This window comes from Hyperoodon ampullatus (assembly GCF_949752795.1).
Source record: "Hyperoodon ampullatus genome assembly, chromosome: 19".
NCBI classification, from domain to species: domain Eukaryota; kingdom Metazoa; phylum Chordata; class Mammalia; order Artiodactyla; family Ziphiidae; genus Hyperoodon; species Hyperoodon ampullatus.
The window spans coordinates 24,460,530-24,477,935 of record NC_136932.1 but is presented as its reverse complement, the minus strand read 5'-3'; the positions used below and the strand labels follow the sequence as shown (position 1 = coordinate 24,477,935).

The 17,406-nt window shown below is 54.4% G+C and overlaps 1 protein-coding gene across 1 annotated transcript in view; it reads right to left on the bottom strand.

Annotated features, from left to right (window-relative positions):
- The window catches only part of RGS9 (regulator of G protein signaling 9), a gene marked incomplete at both ends in the record, with an annotated part of 80,976 nt that overhangs the window by 16,381 nt on the left and 47,189 nt on the right, over nt 1-17,406 (bottom strand). Inside the window, 2 exons of the mRNA XM_079725139.1 lie at nt 7,504-7,566; nt 14,263-14,344. Coding sequence (XP_079581265.1) covers nt 7,504-7,566; nt 14,263-14,344 — 145 coding nt within the window. The remainder of the gene's footprint in view (nt 1-7,503; nt 7,567-14,262; nt 14,345-17,406) is intronic.

Genomic DNA, 17,406 nt, shown 5'->3' with positions numbered 1-17,406 from the left:
GTTTTATTTTTCTGATTTTCAGCTGAGGAAACCAAGGCCCTGACATCTCCTGGTCAGTAACTGGCTGAGGCTGGATTCAAACCCAGATCTGCCCTTTGCAAAGCTGAGGAGTGATCCAGGAAAGACAGAAAATGATCTGCTCTCTCCACCAATGCCTTCCTCCTTGCCCTGAAGCTGAGGATACCGCCGAATGAAATGTCTTCTCTGTCCGGCCATTTAGTTTAAAATTAAAACAAAAAAAGAGTGCTAGGGTCCCAATCACAAGAGGAAGCACACACACAGAAGACACTCTGTAATTAACACTACTGATGGTAAAACACACTCCCAGCTAGAAGGGAAATAAGATCTGGGGACCTAAAGCACAGCATGGTGACTATAATTAACGATACTTGTGAGTTGGTCAGAAAGTAAAGCTTAACTGTTATCGCCACAAAAATCGCAATTACGTCAGGGGATGGAGGTGTTACCTCACCTCGTTGGCAGTAATCATTCTGCAATATCTACACGCATCCAATCACACATTGTACACCTGAAACCTACATATGTGATACGCCAATGATACTTCAATGAAGCTGGAGTCCGGAAGCACGAACACTGGTATGAAGATGGCAACTGTACTATCAAGCAGACACCATCCTAAACACCCTCTTTTGAAGCGCCCAGGCCCCAGGATGAGCCGTCCTGGGGGGCCACTGTCCTCTGGCCTCGGGGACCCTGCGTGGACGAACACAGACAAGACAGGCAGACTCTCAGCCTGTCCGATGGTCTCTGGGCTCCCCGGGGAGCTGTCCTTGCAAACCGGTCACCAGCACACCCATTTCTAGTCTACTTAGCGTGGTCTGACTTCGGCTTAATACCTTTATTTCTGGGGTCATTATCTCAAGCTTCAGGGTTTTAAAATTTTTATATGTTAACTCCCTCCTTGACTTTGCTATCCTTTTAGGGCTCTGTGTCGAAGGTGTGGTTTGCTGTGGGTTTTCTGAGTCACCAAATTATCAGCTATCTCCTGGGAATCAGACTGCAGTGGATTTGATTGAGTCTAAGAGTTTGCCCACCTCCACCCTGGATGGTCCGTGTGGATTTCAGCATTTCTAGCTTTAAAAACAGCTGTCCAGGGACTTCCCTGGTGGTGCGGCGGTTAAGACTCTGCACTCCCAATGAAGGGGGCCTGGGTTCGATCCCTGGTCAGGGAACTAGATCCCACATGCATGCCTCAACTAAGAGTTCGCATGCTACAACTAAGGAGCCCGCGAGCCATGACTAAGGAGCCCACCTGCTGCAACTAAAGACCCAGTGCAACCAAATAAATAAATAAATACTAAAAAAAAAAAAAGCTGTACATAGGATCTGCCTCCTGTGGATTGACATACAGGGTATCTCTGTGCTTTTAGGAGTGCATGTGTATCTGGGCAGTGAGGGAGAGGGTTCTGGACTTTTCTGAAAGACGGAGAGAGAATTTGATGGGGTGGGAGTCGTTAGAAGAAAGAGTATCGACTTTGGGCTCAGAAAGGTCAAAATCCCTGCTCTGTCACTAATCGGGGACCTGACTTTGGATGACTTATTTGGCATCTCAAAGCCTCTGTTTTCTCATTCGTAAAAGGGAATAGAAAAGGGGGGGATTAAATGACAGAATCCTTAAGTGACTGGCATAAGGCGGGGACTCAATGTACCCTGGCTACTGATCAGGGTTCAGATACTGCTGCTGAGAAGATACAGGGTACGGCATTAGTCCCGATTACGAGATAAAATACAGGATGCCCAGGCAATATTGGGGACATATTCACGCCAACAAAAGTTATTTGCTGCTTATGTGAAATTTAAATTTAACTGGGCATCCTGTATCTTACTTGCTAAACCTCACAAACCTACTTTCAATATGATTATTACCTAGCCAAAGGCCATAACATTAAAGTGCAGTTATTTAAAAATACACACACACACACACACACACACACACACACACACACTTCTAAGCAATTCAGAGAAAGCCACCTCATGGTAAAATAAGAAATAAACATTTGTCGCACCTTGGAAGGCATGCACAAACCCCGGCTTTCTCAGCAGCTGGTCCACCTGGGATGAAGTCACTTCTTTATCCTTCATCCCAGTGACACATTTCGCTATAACAGGAACCCTCCGCCTAAGGAATTGTCAAATACTCTGCATTCTTGAGATTCTGACTTAGGATTTTTCGCTTGCAGAGTTGCCCAAATAGGGACGCATCCAGATCTTGTTTACACAGCTCTGCAGCCAGCTTGCTGGCCCTGAAACCCAGATGCAGGCTGCAGACGACTGTCACAGGGCAGGAGGGGTCAAGGCCGTGCCCTGGGAGACCCTGGGGTGACAGTGGACAGAGGCGCGAGAGCCTCAGAGAGGGGTGGGCAGGGACCCTGGGGTCAGGCAGCCAGGCAGGAATCTGTGCAAACAGGGCTGAGAGCCGGGCAAGCCATGGAGTGAAACGCAAGGCGGGGAGAACCACAGGGAATCGGGGAACACAGGCCTTGAGAGCAGAGAAAGGGTCAAAAGCCAGAAACCAGGAAATCCGGGAACTGAGGCCGTTAATGCAAAGCAGACAGGAAAGAGATGGGGGCAGCCGGCCAGCCAAGGAGCCGAGAATCCGAGGCTGTGAGCATCCGAAGGAGGTCTGTCCTGCCATGTCCTTCCCTATCAGGCCGGGGGGGGAATGACCACACAGCTTCTAGGGCCCAAGGCAAGATGAAAATGCCCGGCCCCGGTCCGAAAAAGTAGTAAGAATTCTAAGACAGCAGAACATCAAGGCAGGTGCGGACCTGCTGAGCGTGGAGCTGGGGGCCTGAGCACAGGCCGTCTGCTCCTGAAAGGGGCCCTGGGTGCAGGACCGAAGGGTGCAGTCGGGGAGCAGAGGTGGTACCCGGAGGACCTAAATGTCCCCCTGGCTGGCCCAGCCTGGGCAAACGGCTCAATCTGTCTGTTTCCGTTTTTGACCTCTGAAAAAGGGAACTTATATAAGCCTCACTTCCCAAGCTGCTGGGAGAAGGTAATAAAATCCAGCAAAGCTTCTAGAAGCTGTGTGACAGACATCAGGGCACGTCAGCAGGACGCGGAGTGGGCTCAGGGGCCTGTCCGCTGGGGCCCAAACCCCAGCTTCACCGTCTCCGAGACGTGTGACTCGGATACGTTGCCTGGTCTCTCGGCCTGTCTCAACTGTGGAGCAGAGATGCTAAAGCTTCTACCTCGTGAGCTGCTGAATCTGCACAGAGCCCTGACCAGGGGTGAAGCAGCCGGCCCCGTGGCCGGCACACAGAGAGCTGTGGGCAAGCCTCAGCCCTCCCCCTGCTACCATCGGTCACGCATGAGCCCCAGGAAGACAGCCGTTTGTCCCCAGCTGGGGGAATACATGGCGGGAGGGGTTATAGCTCACGGAGGGCTCCAGGCCGGGGGCTCTGCAGAGCACAGGACTTCCTGCTGTGCAGCCACACTTCTCTCCTTCGCCCAAAGGCCGGTGTGGCCGCCAGTGTAAACAGTGCTGTTCTCAGCAGCCGTTCGAGGCACCAGGCAGGGGTGTGGACACTGGTGTGTACCTGCCTCCCCCCAACCCTCAGCCAGGGCAGAAGGATGAGAAGAGACAAGGACAAGAAGGAAACTGGCGAGGGACAGTCCCCCAAGCAGGGTCGAGGGCCTCCAGACCCCATAAATGCTCTCTGGCAGCAGGGAGACAGTTGTAATGACAGTGAAAGCTGCAGTGTACACATCGGATCCCGTTCTAGACGCTTCACATAAATGACCTCACTGAGGCCCCTGAAGAAGGAACTATTCTTATTCCCATTTTATAGATGAGGAAACTGAGACTTTGAGCTCAAGAGCTTGTCCAAGGTCACAGGTCCAGGGGGTGGCGGAGCTGTACTCACTCTGGTGTCAGAGCTCCCTCGAGCACACGGCACTGGCCCTCGTCACAAAACGACCCTGGTGACCCTGTCGGGGTCAGGGAGGGAGGGCCTGCCCCAGGCACTGCTTCCCACAGCAGGCTGGGGCCCGGCCACCACTCAGTCCCTCCCTGCAGGGCCAAATCCTCTCTGAGATAATGGGAAGGTGGCCCCCCACCTCCAGGCATCAGGACTGAGAGAGGACACGCTCCCTATGTGTCACCCTGGCTCTGGCTGGCTCCTCCCAGGGCTGGGTGCCCCAGTGGCCAGCGGCCATCAGCTTGAGGAAGCGGGTCACCCAGGGTCGTGGACACCTGCCAAGCCCACAGCCTCCTTCCTGTGCTCAATGGTGTTTATGGCTCTTGGATCATTTGCCCCGTTTAAGGAAAAAAGAGATCTTTTCAAGAATTTACGAATTCTTGGAAATGGGTCATCTCTTCAAACCGGCACCGAGAGATCTTCTCTAAACGAGGCAGCAATCCGACACCTCTGCACCCCCAAGGCCTCCTGGACACACGCCCCGTCCTCTGGACCTTCTCCTCTCAGGCCAGATAAACAGGGGACACTGGGTCCCACTGTGGGGAAGGTCACACAGGTAAAGCCCAGCCCCTAACAGCTGGCTGTGACCCGCACTGGCCAAGGGGAGGACGGAGGGGCCCCGTGCGCGGGAGGATTACGGTTCTTTGTTCTTCTTAATGCACCAGGGCAGCCAGAGTGCAGACAGGAGAAAGAGAGCTGGTGGGAGAGAGACACAGAAGACAGAGGTTAAACGGCAGTGACAGCAGCCTGGTCACACAGCACCGCGGCCGCAGCCTCACCCCGCGCCCGTGCGCAGACTCCAGGCTGAGAGCATCGCCCGCGTCTGCCAAGAAAGGGGCTCGGAGAGCAGGAGGCATCTCGGCCCCAAGCCTGCCCGCCAGGGAGCCTGGATACACTTCCACAGCGGCGGGGCCTGGCCGCCCTCCTGGGAAGGCTCCTCAGATAGCGCCCGAGAGGAAGTGGCTCACTCAGCATCTGCACTGTCGTGCCAGGGCTGAAGCTAGAGATCCCGCCCCACGCACACTTGTGCACACACATGTGCACAGGCGCGCACACAGACACATGCATACAGCACACATACACACACAGACGCGCGCACACAGACACACACATATACACAGACACATACACACACGTACACAGACACATACACATACATACACACAGATGTGCACACACAGACACATACAAACACATACACACAGACGCACACACAGACACACACACATACAGACACACACACAGACACACACAGAGACACATACACACATGTACACAGACGCATACACATACACATACACACACAGACACGTGCACACAGACACACACAAACACATACATACACACACACACATAGATACATACACAGACGTACATACACAGACACATACACACACGTACATACACACACACAGAGACACATACACACACAGATGCACACACAGAGACACATACACACACACATACACACATAGACACATACATACACAGACACACACACAGACATATACATACACACACAAATGGACACATACACACAGACGCACAGACACATACACAGACGTACACAGATGCATACACATACATACACACATATGCGTGCACACACACAGACACACAGACACACACAGAGACACAGACACACACATATGCAGATACACATACACACGCATATACACACACAAACACATACACACAGACACATACACACGTACACAAATGCACAGATACATACACACATATGCACACACATACGTACACATACACATACACATGCACATACACGCACAGGCACACACATACACAGACACACACACACACAGCAGCACCTGGTCCGAGCGAGCGCCGGGCCTCCTCCTCCCCCTCCCCCCGCCACCACAGAGGTTCCCACAGCTGCCTTATCTATAATAACTGCAAATCTTCCAGCTGGTTCAGTATTTTCCTCGATGACTCTGTTTCCTTGGTAACCAAGCCTGACAAGGCCCTGGCAATTATCTGTTATCTGACGAGGGGGACGTAGGAAAGGCCGCTGAAGGCTGACAGTGCCAAGCGTGCATCAGTGGAAGGGTGACTGAATTACGGACGAGGGTCCCAGCAACGTCCCCGGGGGGGGGATGCCCTCTGGGGACGCGACGTCCCCTCCAGGTGGACTCCAGCCGAAACCAGGGCCTCTGGCCCACACACTGGGGGGTCCCCAAAGCCATCCTGAGTTCCAGGTCCCGGTGGGCAGCATACCCAAGTCAGAGCCTCCTGGCCAGCTTTCGCCTGCTCTTTCCTCTTGCCCCTCGACTTCCTTCCTCCTCCCTTCCGGGCTCACCCCCCACCCCCCGGCGCCCGCCCAGGGCATAGGCACTGGCTCACGGATGACACGCTAGGCTAACAAGGCCCCCGACCCCTTGCTGCCCAAAGACAACGGTAGACAGAAAGCAAGGAAACCGTCTACCGCTAGTTTACATGGGTTTAGGCTGGTTTACTGGCATCTGTGGTTCTCAGCTGGGGCCATCTCGGCCCCCCGGGGGGCACCGGACAAAGTCTGGAGACAGTTTTGATGGTTGGGACTGAGGGGCAGGCAGGGAAAGGCTCGGAGCTACTGGCTTCCAGGGGGTGGAGGCCAAGGGAGGCTGCTGAACTCTCCACAATGCACAGGACAGCCCCCAGACCACGGTCTGGCCCCAGGTAACAGCGCCATGGTCGGGAAGCCCTAACCGGGGTGCCCACTCTTTCAGCAGCTTCTGCACCATCTTCCTTTTTTTTTTTTTTTGCAGTACGCGGGCCTCTCACTGTTGTGGCCTCTCCCGTTGCGGAGCACAGGCTCCGGACGCGCAGGCTCAGCGGCCATGGCTCACGGGCCCAGCCGCTCCGCGGCATGTGGGATCCTCCCGGACCGGGGCACGAACCCGTGTCCCCTGCATCGGCAGGCGGACTCTCAACCACTGCGCCACCAGGGAAGCCCTGCACCGTCTTTCTTCAAATAAAAACCCATCTTAGGAAATCGGCCACCCATCATCAGTGGTGGCCTACTGGGGGGAAAGGGTCCTTTTAAAATAAAAAGCGCAGGAGAATCTTTGCAAAGATCCCACCCAACGAGATGCAAAAGAAAGTGGGACAGTCCAGGTCCTGTCACGCGGATTAAGGTTTAAACCCAAAGTTGATTCAAGGGTTGTGAGCCTGGAGCCTATAGACTTTGGGGCGGGGGAGGGGGACTGGAGGAAATTGTGGGCGAAATGCCTGTCTGTGCACCTCTGGGTGAAACGGGTTCATAACTTTCATCAGGTTTTCAAAGGGGGAAGTGACTCAGAAAAGTCTGAAAACCAACCATCTAGATCCCATTGGCTCTGCCCTGCACGCGGCCGACTCCGGCCTCTCTTGCCCAGAACCCCTGCCATGGCCTCCCTGCTCTGACACCACACAGCCCACAGGCCTCCCCTCTTCGGCAGTCTCCAAGGGGAGGTACCAGTGCCCCACAGACACAAACAGACAACAGACATGTGGACACCTTCCCAGCCTGACACCCTGACCTAGGCCCCTCCCAGCGTATGCAGCAGAGACCTACCTGTTTTACCTCAGCGTCACTTGGATCGGTCACTCGGTCCAGGCCATAGTCCAGCACGTCATTCATTCCCGGCTTAGTGGGAAAACAAAAAGAAAAACAACATAAGAACCGCTGCTGGGAGAGTCTCCAGTTTCTGATTAACTTTGGATCTTGGTCAAGCTGCCAACCGTGAGACCAAGCTGAGGGTCGTGGCCCAGCCTGTGGGGAGCTACAGGGGTGTGTGCGATTCTCCAGGTGAGCTGGTGAGTTTCATGGGGCTATTCCACCACCACAGCATCCCCAGAACCTAAAACAGAGGGATGGAGGGAGGGAGGATGGATGGATGGATGGAGGGTGGGTAGGTGAATGGATGGATGGATGGATAAGTGATGGATGGATGGATGGATGGATGGATGGATGGATGGATGAGAGGGTGGGTGCACAGATGGATAAACAAAATGCAAACTCAATCAGAGTTCACTGGCATTAGCACGTGGGACCCCCGACTCCCTTCCCGCTCTACAGTTCATTGTGTTGGAGAGTCCAGGCTTCCGTCAGGCACGCAGAGGTTCCAATCCCGGTTCTGCCACTTCCCAGCTGTGAGGAAGATCTTGGAAACTACTCCTCTCCGCCTTCCCACCCCTGAGAACTGCAGACGAGCCCTCCTGCCTGTCAGGTTCTTGTGAGGATTTAGCACGATGGAGTGTGAAGCTCTCAGCAGAGCATCACTGTTACCAAGCAAAGGCTGTGTTCATCGTAAGGGCGCGTGTGTGAACACCTGGCCCAAAGCTGGCCTTGGTGTCTGCCTGTCTCCATCAGGCCTCCCCAGCCAGCCCCGCTCGGTCTCTCAGCCCCTCGAGGCCAGCAATTCGGGTCTTCCACCTCCTCTGTGTGGTGTGGGCACCCATCTGGTACAAAGAAATCCCCCCAGGGTGACGGAAGACAGACATCACACACACACACTCGCATATTCCCACACTACTCACATGTACACACTTACTCTCACACTCAAAGACTCGCTCACGTGCACACACCCCCTCCCACTCACAGCTCACATCATCACTCTTTCGCACTCTCACAGGTATGCATTCACACCCGAACGCAGCCACACGTGCTCACATTTGCAGCTCACACACGTACGTACCGGCACAGCCACACACACACACACACACACATGCACACACACACGCTGCCCCCCTCGGGGCTCCTGCCCCTCAGCAGGCCCTCCAGCCTCAGGGGCTTCTGTGCAGTCGTCTGCTCGCGTCTTGGACCCCTTCTCCAACTCTTGGCTCTGAACTTGATCCACACTCTGATGTGAATTCAGCTGCTCCACAGTGCGCCTGTGTAATCGGTGCAGGACCCTGAGCTGGAGCCACCCGGGGGCCTTGTCCTGCCGGCCGGTCCCCGCCGGCCCCTCCAGCCTCCTCTGGCTGCCCCGTTGCCCCTCCTCACCTCTCAGCTGCTCCCATGGAGCTGCAGTCCCACCCCGGGGCCCTCCCTTGAGACCACTCCACGGGGCTGCCTTTCTCCTGTTGCTGTTTTGGGAAACTCCCAGGCTGCATTCGCTCATGCACTCATTCATTCATTCTCTCATTCCCTTATCCACTCATTCATTCACTCACGCACTCCTTCATTCATTCACTCATTCCCTTATCCACTCATTCATTCACTCATGTACTCATTCATCATTCACTCATTCATTCATGCATGCATGCATTCACCCACTCACTCACTCATTCACTCATGCACTCATTCATTCATCCACTCATTCACCAGGTAGCATGGGGGTCTCTGTTCTCCACCACAGTCACCAGAGCCACCGCTGACACAGTTTCTGGGATGCAAGAGGCAGCTGGAACGCAGATACTGCAGAGCTGACGGTCAGCGCACAGGACACAAGGGCCACGGTGGCCTGGCGGTGGGCTGTCAGCAGACAGGGAGCTGTGCAGCCGCGTGCAGCCCAGGCCAAGTGCAGGAAGCCCCGCCTTCCCAGAGACGCCAAGCCCACCACCACCCCCTCCAGCCGGAGGAAGTGTGAACGCCAAGGCATGGTGCCCGAGAACATCCCTGACGCAGAAGCCGAAGAGACAATTTGCTAACGGCTCCTTAACTCAGGTTAGGAAAGGACCCTCATACCCCCAAGGGCTGCCCACGAGGAGGGGACAGTCCCAGAGCCGGCATCCAGAGCAGGGCCAGGGTGGGCGCTAGTGCCACGTCCCGGTGACATATGGCTGCACCGCATCCCTCCCGTCCCTTGTCTTGTTCTCTCCTCTTCTCACCATGACTCTCTCCCCTAACGTACAGTTTGGACCTTTTTGGTGTGCGGCACAGAAAACAAAGAACAAATAAAACACCAGATGGTTTTAAAAACAAAACAAAACAGGGGACAGAGAGAGAGATGAGGTTGACGCAGGGAGAGACAGAATTAGAGGGAAGGGTTGGAGGAGCCTGATCTTGGCGTGAACGTTACTTCCGCGGAGAGCTGGTCCCAGACCCCTGATCTGAAGCAGGACCCCCGCCCCTCACAGCTGTCCCCTCATCTGTACAGGGCACATCCATCCGTGCAGTAGTTCTAGTCTCAGTCCCTCCACCAGACTGTAAGCTCCCCGAGGGCCACGTCTGTCTCGGCTCCCAGTGCAAAGACCCCCATTGCCTCCTAAAGCCCATGGCACAGAGTGGAAATTCACAAAACAGATGTTCGGGGTTTTTTTTCTTAATTTGGATCAGGTCAATGGACTCTCCCATCCTGTTTTAATGGTAAAACGTTATATGTCAGACCACTTTCCTAGGTTCATAAATGGCCTTTGAAAATATTATTTTCAGGGCTTCCCTGGTGGCGCAGTGGTTGAGACTCTGCCTGCTGATGCAGGGGACACGGGTTCGTGCCGCGGTCCGGGAAGATCCCACATGCCGCAGAGCGGCTGGGCCTGTGAGCCATGGCCGCTGAGCCTGCGTGTCCGGAGCCTGTGCTCCGCAACGGGAGAGGCCACAACAGTGAGAGGCCCGCGTACCAAAAAAAAAAAAAAAAAAGAAAATATCACTTTCATATTGTCCCAGTGTTCAGTCATGGAGCTATAACTTAATTTACTTTGCCCCTCTCTGGACATTCAGTCCAACCTCAGCAGGAAGTGTAGGACAGTCATCCTCTCGGGTGAGTGTCTGCACTTGTGGTTGAAACAGAGACCGTTTAGCTCGACGCTCAGGCCAGCAACCGCCTGACTCAGAGCACACGCGCCACAGGCCGCCTCTGTTCCCAGACCACATCCTTCTTGTACTCATGGTCCACGTGTCAGCGGCCTGTACCCTGGGGAGACACAGATGCCACAGATGGCACAGCAACAATGCACGGGAGGCCCCAAGACGACTTTTCTAAAGGAACCATTTCTCCTTCCATTCGTTTACACGATGAACCTTTGTTTGCATTGTGCCCAGATCTGTACCCTGTTCCACTGGGGAAAAATGTGAGAGGAACATCGTCTTTCTTCATGACAGGATGCCTCCCACGCCCTGAATCCATCCCCCCTCGCTGTGCCCCTCACACTGAGGTCTCAGCTCCAGGAGGGCATGGCTCACCAGTGTCAGCAGTTTGGACTTGGAGCTGCTTGAGCTGAGAGAGGGGCCCACCCATGGGTGCACCTTCCACGGCAGCAGCATGTCAGACAGAGGTGTGTTCACGTCCCAGCACTGCCCAGGCCGCTGTGACTTCCTGAACCTCGATGTCCCCACCTGAACGACGGGGCAATGACACCCCTATGTCACAGCATTTTCGTCAGGTCCATGGGACCAGCCAGGCCCAGAGCTCAACCCAGGCACGTGGCAGGTGCTCAGCGGCCTTCGGCTGTTACATCACGCCCAGCTCCCGGCTCCCCGGCTGGTGCAGACTCGGGGCCCCAGGAAGGTTTCGTGGATCCAGGGACAGAGAAACGAACAGGGGATGAATCTGCTCAGTAAGTAGGGCACCTGGCTACAGTCACCTCCCCCAGCCAAGTGCTTTGTCTGCCCGGCTGGCTCCTTCCCACCCAGCTGACAGTGTGTCTGGGGCCCCTGACGGTCTGACAGCCCCCAAGCGCCTGGGCTGCTGCGTTGTCAGTCAGATTGCTCAGTTTCCAGCCAAGACAGACTTCAAACCGGATGCTCTTCAAACAGGACGCGTCCCTCATCCTGACGCTCTTGGGCCACCGAGAGGCTGAAGGCTTTACGAAAGTCAGGGAGAGAAGGAGCCAGGGCCACCCGGCCCCGTCCCCGACTCCTGGTCCAGTTTTGGGCTAGGGGATTGGCAGTGAGTGGCCCGGGGCGGGGAGAGAGGTCTTGTGTCCGGGGAGCTTCGTGTCTGCTCCAAGCACAGCAGGCTTCCTTCTGCACATGCCCCACCCCCCGTGCCACCACTGAGGGACAGGCACCTCTGAACCCGGCACCATGTGCATGAGAGTGGCAGCGACCACGTGATGCTCTAGTGACCAAGGAGGTGACCAAAGGCCTTAAACACACAATAACATCCTGTGACACTGTCACCGGAGGCAAAGGAGCATGGAGACCAGGAGGGAAGGCTCTGCAGTCTGTGGGTCCAGGTGCCCCGGTGCTCACTCACTGGCTGTCACTGGCAAGTCAGCAGCAGCCCTGGGCCTCTGCTTCCTCATCAGCAAAACGGGACTAATTACGTAGCCTCTCAGGGAGGGCCGCAGAGGTGGAACAAGGAAGCGCGTGCAGAACGATGCTTGGTGCACAGCCCGGGGCACCGTAAGTTCTCCACTCAGGTCTGCGGTGACGGTGACCATGACAACGCAGGTGATGGAGGTGGGGGAAGTGGGGACCGTGCGGGAGGTGGTGGTAGAAGCCACTGTCAGGGACACACTGTTGAACGTCTGTGCTTCTGTATCACACAGGGAAGAGCCACTCGGCCACCTGCCCGGCGTCGGGGCCGAGAGCTGCCCCAGGAGGCCTGGGAACAACGCGGATAATCTGCTTCTCGTCGTGTCCCTGTAGACCTCCTGGCTGCAGGGACAGAGGGGAGGATAGGGTCCCAGGGCAGCTCGCGTGCACAGTCAGACTCTGTCGCCTGGCAAGGGATGCAGGCACATGGGTGTCCCACAGCACGGAGCCTCCACAGGTGATACGGAGGCCGTTTTCCACCCTACAAGGAGGAGGACCGCCTCGGTCATGGGTGCCACAGGGCACCAGTGCCTCTTACCACCTGAGAGGCTTATCCACCATTCGCCATTCTCCTCACCAAGGGTCCCCACCCCGCCGGCTTCAGGATGATCAGATGACAATATGGGCTGAGCAAGGCCTGCCTCCCTCTCACACAAAGATCTCACTCCTGCGCTACCAGCGGGACAGCGGGTGTGGGCTCTGACCTCCAGGACCCTGTGCTCGGTCAAGCAGCCTTCCGCTCAGGCCCCCAGGGACCTGGGTCGGCATCGGCCAAGTGGTCTAGCTGGAGGAGGTGCCCTGAAACAAAACAAAACCAAACACGCCTCAACCCCAGGGCCTTAACCTCAGCAACAAGGCATCCAAACCAATGCCCTCGCAGCTGGAACACCTTACGGGCTGCCTGTCTTGAATGCAGAAAGTAGCAAAACGGCCCAAATCTGATGGGCCCCAAGTTCAAAACTCCAGAAGCTTTGGCCCCGTGAGGGACGCAGTTCGCTCTCTGGTTCTGAGAACTTGGTTCCCGGTCAGGCAAGACAACTAAAGGGGGAAGATGAGGAACGTGTGTTCCGAATGCTCCACTTTGCAGAATTCCTTCCACTTCTCCCACCTCCAGTGCCCGGTAGGCAGCACACGGGTCTGACGCGGGAGGGAACCGAGGTGGCAGAGGCCCCCGCGGTGGGTGGCGGTTACAGCCTGCTTCTCCGCGCTGGGGATGTGGCTTCCCTCCCAAGTAATGAGCTGCTACAAGTCGCATCTCGTATGTCCAGTTTGTGCCTCTAGGCCACCTAACGTCCCAAAGCCAGAGACGCCACGTGTTCTAAGCCATGAGGCTGAGCACACGTTTATCCCCTGGCCCCCATCTCTGCCGGGGACCGGATCCAGAGAGGAAAAGGAGGGCAGCAAGAGACACACGGCATGGCCGTGGCGAGGCCGGCTTCCGGTTCCCTACACGTGTGATTTTTCCTGCCGTGGAGCTTGTGTCCTACTTTTTTCTTCTTACATTCTCTTCTAAGGCATCGAGTCCTAGGCCTCACTCACACAAGGCAGACTTATTCAGGCTCCTCCACTATGGAAATGCACTCAGTCCTAACAGCAATGGATGGGCCACGGGCGAACTCCATCCAGATGGTGAATTTCCTCTTCCAGCCAGAGGCCCTTGGATGTTAATCAACAGTGAGCAGTGGGCTTCCCTGGTGGCGCAGTGGTTGAGAATCCGCCTGCCGGTGCGGGTGACATGGGTTCGTGCCCCAGTCTGGGAAGATCCCACATGCCGCGGAGCGACTGGGCCCATGGGCCACAACTGCTGAGCCTGCGAGTCTGGAGCGTGTGCTCCACAACAGGAGAGCCCACAACAGTGAGAGGCTCGCGCACCGCGATGAAGAGTGGCCCCCGCTCGCCGCAACTAGAGAAAGCCCTCGCACAGACATGAAGACCCAACACACCCAAAAATAAATAAATAAACAAATAATTTAAACTGACATGTCATTTAAAAAAACAAAACAAAACCGTGAGCAGCAACTCCTGCAGATTCAATTCTAGCTCCAGGCAGAGATGAGCCACAAAAGGCGGATGGGGAGCAAGGTTGGGAGTGGTCGGGCGCAAGAAGAGATGGGTGAGACCAGGGAGGACGGCACTCACGGGGCATCGGTGGACCAGCCAATACGCCTTCTCCTGGCAATCCAGTGCGTACCTGTCCGCTTTATTCCTTTCCTTTCCAGCCCTGAAAAGCCAAAAGCCACGTTAAAGGCCAGTAAGGTTTTGCATCTTTTGCTCACTGACGGACCCCCTTCCTGCTGGACCCCGTTCCGGACCACTCTCCCAATCTGCCCAAATAATCTGTGCTTTTGCCATAATGAGAATCATGAAACTAGCGAACATTAATATCATACTTATGTGCTAAATACCCTGCTAAATACTTTTATACATATTAACTCGAACCCGCCCAGTGAGCAATTCTCAATTTGCAGTTCAGGGGCTGAAGCAAAGAGAGGTTGAATGTCCCACTGAGGGTCGTGCTGTCACCAGGGGGCAGAGGTGGGACCTGAACCAGGGATCTGGTCCCAGAGTGAAGCTCCCCGTGAGAGCACCAGCGTGTGATGCGATCGTGCCACCATGACCAGCCCGAGGATCAGACCATCTCCACCAGCATCTCCACTGGAGTGAGCGTGAATGACATTCTGGGCCCACCTGGCTTCCGGATCTTTCCCTGCTCTGATAAACAACATAATCAACACCTGAGTCAGGAGGCAACAGCAATGCCAGAGCCTGGGATGGGGAAAACGCGGGCCCTGGGGAGTTCCGGTTTCTCTCTAGCCGTCAGTTCCACTCTGTCACTTCAAAGAGTTTGCACCAAGTCAGGGTTTCTCTGAGCCCAGCTGATTACCGTGAAAGGTTATTCACGCTCCCTCTCGTCTCTCAGTCTCCCTCTTTCCCATTACAGGTAGGAAATGACAGGGGTGAGGGAGTGCTCATTACCATACCCCATCCAGCACCATTGCCACGGCGACCTGCGCTCTGCTCGGTGATGCCCAGGCAACGCAGGATGACGCACACGCCCTCCTCGAGACAGGGTCGGCGGATTTATATGCCAGCTCATGTATTGTGAATAACATAATATCCAGAGAGCCAGGTGGGTGGAGAGTGCCCTTCCGGAGGGGTGTTTTGCAACCTCCTCTGGAAATTAACTATAAACACTGTCACTCCAACTTCCCCCTTGCCAACTGAAATGGATTTTCTACCGGGTTAACTACCCCGTGTCCTCAGGAAGATGGGCTGCAGATGGCCTGAGGCACTGTGGACTTTCCATAATGCTGGACCACCTTGGCAATAGAGTTGATCGCTAATTTACTGCAATGCCCTTTCTGGCTTTGCTCTGTGCTCTTGTGTGACAGAGGTTATTGGAGGAGAGTGGTGATGGACGGCGTTCAAGAGAACCAGTAAACAAAGAATTATCTTAGTTTGTCATGTTGTGATCTTTATAGCAACAGTATCCCTTAGCCAATGACACTTTGATTCAATCATGTATTTACTGATCTCCACTATGTTGCAAACACTGGGAGAATTCGGGCGAACCAAATAGACTGTAATGGACTGAACATTTGCGTCCCCCCAAAACTCATACGTTGAAGCCCTAACTCCCAATGCGACAGTATCTGGAGATGGGGCCTTTAAGAAGGAATTAGGGTTTAGAAGTAATTAGATGAGGTCATGAGAGTGGGGCCCTTATGACAGGAGTAGTGCCCTGGTAATAGGAGATAACAGAAGAGTCTCTCTGTCTGTCCATCTCTCTCCTCCACTTGAGAGCACAACAAAAAGGCAGCTGTCTGCAAGCTGAGAAGACAGTCCTCATCAGAAACCAAACCCTGCCAGAACCTTGATCTTGAACTTCCCCCGCTCCAGACCTGTGAGAAAATATATGTCTGTTGTTTAAGACACCCAGTCTATGAGACTCTGATACGGCAGCCTGAGCAGACTGACACACAGACATATTTCCTGCCCTTCCTTGAGTACCTTTAGGTCTAAACATTCCACAAATAGTCAAGAAATAAATATAAAATTACAAATTGTGTTGTGAGCCGTGAGGACACATTCAGTGTCCTATAGTGCAGAATCAGGGATGGCCAGTGTGGTACTTTTTAAATAGTTATGTCTACAGTCCTGTGACCCTCCTTCCATTGCCAGGTGGGTCTATGTCTTCCCCCACTGAGACCAGGTGGGGTTTGTGGCTGTGTTGACCAACAGAGTATATCACAAATGGCACTGTGTGATTTCTGAGGCTGGGCCATCGAAGGTGGGGAAGCTGCCACCCTCCTCAGTGAAGTATTTGCCCTTGGGGCTTCCAACCACCTGTAGGCAGTGTTATATGCCTGGTGCTGTGAGGAAGCCCAAGGCAGACCTTCCAGCCCTGTGGCTGCAAGCACTTGAGAGGCTCTGATCCACAACTGCGCAGCCCAGCCGTCCCAAACTCCAGACCCACAGAACCCTTGAGAGATAATAAAATACTGTTGCCACTCTGAGCCATGGAGTTTCAGGATGATTATGTGCAGAATAACAGCTAATCAGAAAAGCTTATTTGATTGGGGTTGATATACACACACTTCCGTATATAAACTAGATAACTAATAAAGCCCTACTGTACAGCACAGGGAACTCTGCTCAGTACTCTGTAATGACCTGAATGGGAAAAGAACCTAAAAAGAGTGTATATGTGTCTATGTCTAACTGATTCACTTTGCTATACACCCAAAACTAACAAAAGATTGTACCAACTATACCCCAATAAAAATTAAACAAAAAAAAAAAGAAAGAAAAGCTTCTTTGAGCACATGACATTTGAACTGAGGGTTCTCTCTCGAAAGGGTGAGACAGGATCCTGTTTGTGTTTCAAAACTGGGGGCATGTGGGAGCAGAGGATGCTGCCATGGCCCAGCTGACAGCGAGGTTGGCTCCAGGGTGATGGAAGCAGACAGAGGGGGACAGGTGTGGCAGAAGGGATTCTGCCAGCAGTACCAGCGGGACTGGATGACTGAACACAGGACACGGGTTGGGGAGAGGTGAATGGGGGTTCGTTGTACGGACACGCGTTAACGCTGAAGGGAGAGAAGGCTTGGGGAGAGAGGGGAAAGCATTCAAGTTTGGACAAAGTCAGGCTGAGGTGTGACGTCAACGTGAGATGTCGAGTTTATAGCTGAGATGCTGAGTCTGGGATTCAGGAGAGAGGTCTGTGTGCAGAGACTCAGGGGAACGAAATGGGTGCCTCATGAGCCAGACTACACGGCCAAC